The sequence below is a fragment of the Nematolebias whitei genome, chromosome 10, assembly GCF_014905685.2.
Source record: "Nematolebias whitei isolate Nwh7 chromosome 10, NemWhi1, whole genome shotgun sequence".
Classification (NCBI taxonomy): Eukaryota; Metazoa; Chordata; class Actinopteri; order Cyprinodontiformes; family Rivulidae; genus Nematolebias; species Nematolebias whitei.
Window position 1 is genome coordinate 4,474,657 of NC_056507.1, and position 8,952 is coordinate 4,483,608.

At 43.8% G+C, this 8,952-nt stretch overlaps 1 protein-coding gene across 1 annotated transcript in view; it reads left to right on the plus strand.

Moving 5' to 3' along the window:
• Positions 1 to 1,945: 1,945 nt before the first annotated feature.
• Positions 1,946 to 8,952, plus strand: part of ptpn9a (protein tyrosine phosphatase non-receptor type 9a) — an 80,338-nt gene continuing 73,331 nt past the window's right edge. Inside the window, exons 1-6 of the mRNA XM_037683084.1 lie at positions 1,946 to 2,044; positions 3,072 to 3,196; positions 5,406 to 5,511; positions 7,439 to 7,549; positions 7,622 to 7,938; positions 8,170 to 8,257. Of these exons, the coding sequence (XP_037539012.1) occupies positions 1,946 to 2,044; positions 3,072 to 3,196; positions 5,406 to 5,511; positions 7,439 to 7,549; positions 7,622 to 7,938; positions 8,170 to 8,257 (846 nt within the window). The remainder of the gene's footprint in view (positions 2,045 to 3,071; positions 3,197 to 5,405; positions 5,512 to 7,438; positions 7,550 to 7,621; positions 7,939 to 8,169; positions 8,258 to 8,952) is intronic.

An 8,952-nucleotide genomic window follows, 5' to 3' on the forward strand; every position in this document is an offset into this window, starting at 1 on the left:
CAAGATGTTCTGATCCACAGTGTCAAAAGCTTTAGACAGGTCTAAGAAAAGTGCAGCACAATAATCCTTAGCATCCAATGCTTCAACAACATCATTAAGAACCTTCAGTGAAGCAGTGGTTGTGCTGTGTTGTTTCCTGAAACCAGATTGATGTGGAGGTAAGATGTTAAATGAGTCCAGGTCATTTTTGATTTGAGAGTTTATCAGTTTTTCTAGAACCTTGGCTAAAATGTAGAGTTTAGAGATTGGTCCATAGTTGTTCAGTGAGGTGGGGTCATTTAAAACTTAGCATTCCTTGAATACTAATTGTGTTGCTCTTTGCCTTTTGACAATCGCACAAGCTTCTGCAGAATCTCACACAATCTGTTGAAACATTTAATAAAATATGCAAATCACTGTCGGGTACAATCGTACCAAGTTTTAGTACATCATCTGTAAAATTGACAGTTACAGCCTTAGACCTGCTGGCTGTGGCAGCCATCTTGAATTAAGTTAGCTCCAAAATTGAATTTGTTGTAGCGATAAATCCAATAATTTAAGAAAATATCAAATGAACCACTGAATAGATCTTAACGGAGTTGACTCCAAATAGTAACTGGCAGTAACTACAGTGATCCACGCCTTCATAACATCTAGGCTTGATTACTGCAATTCACTTCTGTTTGGAATCAGTCAGTCCTCCATTGCTCGTCTACAACTGGTCCAAAATGCTGCAGCCCGATTTTTAACTGGTACAGGCTATAGAGAGCACATCACGCCAGTTTTGGCCTCCCTGCACTGGCTACCCATTCACCTTCGGATCCAATTCAAAATTCTCATGTATGTTTTCAAATCACTGAACAGTTCCGCCCCATCTTATCTCACTGATCTTCTGCAGCCATATGTCCCACCGCGCTCTCTGAGGTCAGCAGACCAGATGCTTCTCTCAGTCCCAGAAACCCGTCGTAAGCTCAGAGGTGACAGGGCTTTCTCTGTTGCAGGTCCACGACTGTGGAATGAGTTGCCACCGAGTGTCCGGCAGGCTCCCACACTCTCAGTCTTTAAGTCTCGCTTGAAGACCCACTTCTATTCTCTTGCCTTTAACACGTTGTGATTTGTTTTGGTCCGATCTGTTCTCTACTCTGTTGGCCATTTTAGTTAGCTTCTGCTGCTATTTGTATCTGTATTTTTATTTTATGTTTTCCTGTCCGCTGTGCATGTTTGTTTCTTTTGTACAGCACTTTGGTTGGCCTTGTTGCTGTTTTAAGTGCTCTATAAATAAATTGGTATGGTATGGCATCTATTTATGCTCATATGTTGCAGGTCAGTCTCAGCTACCACCAAATTTTAGATCAATATCTGTAAAACTAAATGAGTTAGAACTATTTTTTGTGTTTTCTAATGTTGATTAGCTTTGGTGGCCATCTTGAATTGGGTTGTCTCCAAAGCCTGACGAGTTGTAGATGTACACTCATTGATTACTTCCTGAAAGGGTCATTAAAATCTGCCCCGAGGTTCATGAGATATTTTTTTGCTAACAGATAAAAACATAAACACAGATAATTGCATACACAAAGAAATGCAAAAATAACACTGACTTGTCTTCACGGTTTGACTCGTTCACGTTGATCAATTATGTGATTATTACTTTTGTGGTGCAGTTTTTGCGGAGCTGAACAGGCATCAATCGGTTCAGAGTAAAGTTTTTGTCCCGTCATGGAGCGAAGAGGGGAAATTGGAAATACTGTCTTTCCATCTGTCCCTCCATCCGTCAATCGACAACTGCCAGCGCTAACAAAGCACTAAGTTGGCGCACAACACAGACATGTCTAACCAAACACCCCCCAGAAGAGATGAGCGCCCGCCACCGGCCACCACTTGTTTGGGGAACGAGGCTTTTTATATTTTATTTAGCTTAAAAGAAAGGTTTCCTCACATGATTAGGGTGGTCCAAGATTAGTCTACGATGGCCAAGGCCACCATTGGCCACCCCCTGGCTCCGCCATTGCTCCTGGCCTTAGATAAAACAGCTCCTCCGCTCGCAAGGATCCGTCATTCTGACAGCGTAACTCCTACCCACCTGAATATGTTTCAGGAAAAACATCAAGGCTTACTTGAATTCCCCGTTCAGTTCCAGTGCAACTACAAACATTTACTGTTCAAACCCCTCGGCGACGCGGGGAACATCAGCGCACAACTTCCTGTGACAAACCAAACAGTGTCGTGGGATTATTTCACTGTTTGCAGCTGGTACAGTCCATCCACTTCAGCTCCAGCTGTCCGCCTCAGGAACAGTCCCAGTACGTCTGGAGTATGAATGTCAAAAACAAGCTGTTGATGAGGCACTCTGTGGGTGTCTTGTTGTCTACTGGGTGTTTCCTGTGCCAGATAAATTTAGCCTTTAGTCAGCCAAATTACTACCATACAAACCCTACTGTCACAACACACTCCCTGCCCCCCCACCGTGCCACAGTGGCACTGATGCTGCACATCCTCTCGTGACGTCAGAGGTCTCCAGCGTCGGCTCACGTCCTGTCTCGTGTATTTTTAGCCCTCGGAGCGGAGGATACCAATTATTTACTTACAAAGAACGGTTCTGGTGTCTGCTTCTCAGGATACCTGCAGTCTTTTCTCCCTTCAGCGCCAACTTAACAAAATATAAATATAGTTTGGAATATATAGTAATATACCTGCAGCAGCGTCCTCCTGTTGAAAGCCTTTTTCTGTCAGGCGCAGCAGTGGTTGAGCTCAAGTGCCCCCCTGTGGTCACTGGACTTGGATGTTTTTGTCACATTTAAAGACGCCACAAGATTTCTAGATCCGATAGGTTTATTTTGAAATGAGGTTTTTCAGCTGTAGTGTTCTTGCTGTAACTATAAAATCTAATTTTTTACTCTTATTTCGGGAATTCAAGGGGGAAATTATGAAATAATCTGGTACTAATATACACCCTCAGGTACTGAGCAGTAAAGAAAAGTTAAAGGATTATCATTACTTGAAGGGATGCGTATCTCAACACCTTTCTTTCTAGAGGTTGTCGTTTGGTGTTGTGAACGCATCACATGCGCTGAAGCTGTGTTGTTGTTTTTCAGAGTGTGAGGGACCCGTCAGGAGCCTCCATCGCTCTGTACACCGCCAAACTCCATCATCCCAACAAGACGGGCAACCACATCGTTCTCCAGGCCCTTTTCTATCTCCTGGATCGGGCGGTAGAAAGGTGACGAGTTACATCTGTGTTTCAAAAGATGGGTTTAAAGGGATCCCCGATTACCTGCAAAAATAGGCCCCAATATGTTATTTCTCTATTCTACTAAAAGTCGCTGTTGGCGACATGTCAAAACTCCTAATTACTTTTAAAAAATTACATATGTTTATTACATTTTTCTCCCAAGGACAGCTCCATTATTTTACCGGGACGATGCATTCTGTGGCAATGACAAACATCGGTTGTAGAGGGAACTGAAACACAAGGAGTCGAGGCTGTAAAGTTATAATATATGACAATAAAGTTATATTTTGTATTGGTTTTTGTGCACAATAATTATATATATATATATATATATTAATATAATATAATATAATATAATATATATATAAATTTTTTTTTTTTCTAGCTCGAAGCTAATTTTTTATTTATTTTTTTTCCTTCTCCTCGCTGGTTTTTTGTTTTTACCGACTCTTGATTTTTTTTTTTTTCCATTTACCCTTTATTTTTACAGGTTGTCTCATTGAGCCACGAGTACCCATTTTAATGAGACCTCTTTTTTGGGAGCCGATGGTGGGGCCTTGCTCAGGGGCCCAGGGTGGGGCAAATGAGGGTGGAGGGAGGTGCAGGTGTTCCACCTTTTCCACACACATTGTAATGTTGACGGTACCGGGAGTTGAACCTGCAACTTTCTGATCACAGGCCCATCTTCTAACCTCTGCGCCACCACTCCCCCACAACTAGCATTTTTTTGGCTTTTCTTTACTTTTGACACCTACGGGTATATAGCATTTCCTGGATATTGTTAGTTTCATTATGTTGGGCTTTTAGCTAGCATTTTTCTGCTTTCTGTTAACATTTTGATTTTTCTACCTGTAAAACACCTTTTTCCAGCCCTTTTTTTTTTAGGCACTTTGCTAATTCTAGCACTTTTTTCTTCAGGGGTCGCCACAGCGAACAAACACACACGAACACTCGGCGATTGTTTTTACGCCGGATGTCCTTCCTGACTCCACCACTGAACTACCACGGCCCTCTGTGTGGAGCAGAGAGCTGCCATCTAGGGCACTCGGGGGAGCAGATGGTGCGTGATAAAGGCCTTGCTCAAGGGCCCAGAGTGGGGCAAATGATAGTGAAGGCAGGTGTTTCACTTTCCCACCCACATTTTGATGTTGTCGGTTTGGGGAGTTGAACCAGCAACCTTCCGATCACGGGTCCACCGTCTAACCTCTGCGCCACCATTCTCCTTTGCTAATTCCATCATCTTCTTCATGCCGTTTTGCTAATGTTTCACTCATTTTGGCTCTAAACTAGCTTTTTTTGTGTGTGCCTTCTTTTGCTAGTGTTTAGCTACTTTTGACTGTTAGCTAGCGTTTTCTTGCTTTTAGATTTTTCTGCCTCTAAATGAGCTTTTCCTGGCATTTTTTACAAGCATTTTGCTAATCCTGGCACTAAGCTAGCTCTTCCATGCTTTTTTTTTTTGCTCACGTTTTGCTACTTCTGGCTCTGTGCTAGCATTTTCTGCGTACCTTCTCTTGCCGCTTGCTAGCATTTCCACAAATCATTCAGCTATTTTGGGCTAAATTTTCAACAGTTCATGTAAACAAGTAGTGACAGTTCAGCGATTATGGGGGAGTGGTGGCACAGGCCTGTGATCAGAAGGTTGCTGGTTGTACTCTCCGAACCGATAACATCAAAAATGAGGGTGGAAAAAGTGAAGCACCCACACCTGCGTCCACTCATTTTCCCCACTCTGGGCCCTTGAGCAAGGCTCTTAACCACCACCATCTGCTCCCCCAGGCACCTTAGGTGGCAGCTCGGTGTCTGTGGTCGGGTCAGGAAGGACATCCGGCGTAAAACAATTGTCAAGTCTTGATGCGAGTTAGTTCACTGTGGCGACCCCTGAAGAAGGGAGCAGCCGAAAGAAGAACAAAAGTGACAGTTCAGCGATTTGAGAATTTACAGCTTCATTTCAGCTTCTTTCAGCAACAATAATAATTCACTGCAGTTTTGCAGGAAATGCAAATGTTTCTAGTTGTTTATGAAATAAGATCTATTGTTTTAACTAGTCGGGGATCCCTTCAGTGATCTCGTTGTTGTCAGACGCAATCTGGAACATTTTGCTCTTAACGACAAACTGAACCAAGTCCATAATTCCATGTTTTGTTGTGTACCGTATTATTTGTAGGTGTAAATAAAAACATGTCTGTTTGCTCTGCAGCTTTGAAACCCAGAGGAACGGCCTGGTGTTTATTTACGACATGGCAGGCTCCAACTACACAAACTTTGAGCTGGACCTGAGCAAGAAAATCCTCAACTTGCTGAAGGTTTGAATCCCAGTCTTCTAAACGCACACTCTTCTTTACAAACAAAAGACTGAAGAACCGTTCACCTCCTTTATACAAACTACAGGTGTCAACCTTTTTATCAGGTACGGTAAAATTACCATTTGCATTTTTGAAGTGGGGTTCTGTGGAAAGGTAGTGTAAAAGTAGTATCTTACCTGTTGTGGATAGGTCTCTGAACAACCTCCGTTTGGAGGAATAATTGAATTCTGAACGACTTGACAGGCGAGCTCCTAGTTTGCATGGATGCAGGACCAAAGTGGATTACTGAAGTCTTAAAAAAGTTTGTAAGCTCAATCATCCAGGTAGATAAACACAAAAAAGGTTCAGTCATGTCATCTGGACAAGAACTCCAAATGTAAACATTTCAAACTTCAACTTGAAACCTTAAAATTTCACGTTTTTTGCATCATCATCCTTTTCAGAATGCATTTTTCAGGTATTTGAGTGAAAGCAGCAGCAGCTAGCTGTAGCATTTCCAGTGCAGCATGACGCACTTGCAACGGTAACATAATATTTGGATGGATCGACCGTGGACTTTGTTCTTGACTCCTTTAACTTCCTGTTAGCTTGTTGACATCGTCAGAAGTTTACCGTATTTTTTTTCCAAGTTAAGCTTGTTCAGGAAGCCATCTACAACAGGTAAGATACTAATTCTTAACTTTTCTACAGACCCCATTCCAGAGGAACTCTGTCCGTTTAACGTATGACTTGTTCATTTGTGAGGAAGCGTTTTTTAAATTTTTTATTTTAAGGAATGCGTACCACCTGCCACCTAGCATGCCATCATTTTAAATAAAGATGCAGTGTGATCCGTTTCAAGGTCAAGGATCTTTATTGTCATTCACATATGTGGTACATGTGGTGGAACTAAATTGTGTGCACAGGGTCCCAGTTACATCCAACAAATGTATAAATTGCGAAGAAAAACGGTAATAAAATCTAAGATATGAACTAAGAAATACGCTAAACTAAGAATACAGTAAGCAGTCGTAGTACAAAAACAATGCGCCGAACAACAGCAGCACGAACATGAGCCTGTGTGAGCAGATGAGTACCGTACGAATGAATACAGCAGCACGTTATTAATCGAGTAGATTACAGTGATTTTTCTTCAGTGATAATCCTGATTAGGTTCATGAGTAACAGCTTCAGGGTAGACGCTGTTCTGTTTAGGAGGGAATGGTGGCGCAGGGGTTAGAGAAGGTGAGCCTGTGATCGAAAGGTCGCCGGCTCGACTCCCCGGACAGACATCAAAATATGGGTGGAAAAGGTGAAACCTGCCTCCACTCTCATTTGCTGCACTCTGGGCCCTTGAGCAAGGCACTTAACCCCCACCATCTGCTCCTCTGGGCGCCCTCTGCTCCACACAGAGGGCTGCGGTAGCTCGGTGGTCTGTGGTTGCATCAGGAAGGACATCCGGCGTAAAAACAATCACCAAGTCTTCGTGTGAGTTAGTGTCCTGAAGAAGGGAGCAGCCGGAAGAAACCGATGGAAGATTAGCTGTGGCGGCCATCTTGAATTGGATTGATTTGCATGTCGTAATTTCAGAGTGTTTCATCGTAATCCATCCAGTGGATTGTTATATATTTTGCTAACAGACTACGTGATCGCCTGCCTTGTTTCTGGTGGTGTGTGATGGACGCAGTTGAATTCAGACGCCGGTCAAAGTGGTTAAAATGGTGACTCGTAAAGTGAGCTGATATACACAAACACAGAAGTTGTGTAATCCTCTAAAGTCTGTTTTTTATATCTGTTCTTTTAAAATAATTAAACTCCGTCAGTGTATTAGTTGCAGTAACCAGAGCTTTGTGGGAAAACAACGTCCTCTCAGGAAACTCGTTCATGTTTTCTCAGTCATTTTCCCACGAAGTGAAAAGCTTGAAGGTGTGCCGTGTTTGTTCACCAGGGGGCGTTCCCGGCCCGGCTGAAGAAGGTTCTGATCGTCGGGGCTCCCGTCTGGTTCCGTGTGCCCTACAACCTGCTCAGCCTGCTTCTGAAGGAGAAACTCAGAGAGCGGGTACATGTCGCTCCGAATGAAACGGCTCCGAGTTTATCGCAGTTTTCTGAAACCGTTCTCGCTCATTTCCAGGTTCAGATGGTAAAAATGGCCGACCTGCGTCAACACCTCCCCAGGGACTGTCTCCCCCAGCACCTTGGGGGTCTGCTGGCCCTGGACGCATACAGCTGGAACCAGCAGCTCCTGGCGGGTCAGAACGGCAGGGTGGACCCCGTGGATGAGCTGATGGGGATCCCCGTGGAAGACTCGTCCATCCACGTTCCGGGGCCCGAGTCCATGCGCCCCCAGGAGCTGCTGACTCACCTCGGCCACCTTCAGCGCTCGGGCGTCCACCAGGAGTACGAGGAGCTCCGCAAAGAACCTCCACCTGGAACCTTCCTCTGTGCGCAGTGAGTCTCGACACACACCTGGTGCCGCCTCTGATCCGTATCCACCCCGAGTGAGAAAACCCAGAAAACATAAAGACATCAAAGTTTAGATAAAGGAACTATCTTGTATGGTTTTTTTCTACAATCGAGGTTCAAATCATTTCTATCGATTTCACCACATACGTCCAGTTGAATGTTCAGGGACGGCAGGAGGTTCTAGTAAAATAAGCTTCGGTGTTTTTCTGCTTCCAGAGCGTCCTATAATCAGGAGAAGAACCGCTACGGAGACGTGCTGTGCCTCGATCAGACGAGAGTTCGGTTGAAACCCAGAAGAAACGAGGTACGGTCTTATTGAAACGTTCAGAGACATGTAGAGAATAAAAACCCTGCCGAGGTTTCCTTTAGTGGGCGAGAAGTGTGCCACGGTGGCAGCTCTGTGTTCGGGTCGGACCAGAGTGTACGTCTGTTGTGGTTATTGCCCTTTGTCACAGAGTGACTCCGTCCGCACGTGCACGCTGTGAGTGTGTGATAATTAGAAAAATAAATGAGGTACTGACTTCCGTTTTGGTGTGCCACTACATCTAGACATAAGAAAGGTTTTGTTTGAAAATTGGGTTGCCACGTCAAAATCCAAGATGGCTGCCGCAATATATATACAGTGCCTTGTGAAAGTATTCGCCCCCTTGAACTTTTCAACCTTTCGCCACATTTCAGGCTTCAAACATAAAGATATAAAATTTTAATTTTTTGTGAAGAATCAACAACAAGTGGGACACAATCGTGAAGTGGAATGAAATTTATTGGATGTGTCAAACTTTATTAACAAATAAAAAACTGAAAAGTGGGGCGTGCAATATTATTGGGTCCCTTTACTTTCAGAGCAGCAAACTCAGTCCAGAAGTTCAATGAGGATCTATGAATGATCCAATGTTGTCCCAAATGACTGATGTTGATCAATAGAATCCACCTGTGTGTAATCAAGTCTCCGTATAAATGCACCTTGGAGCTCGAGCTCAGTGAGGTTGGATGGAGAGC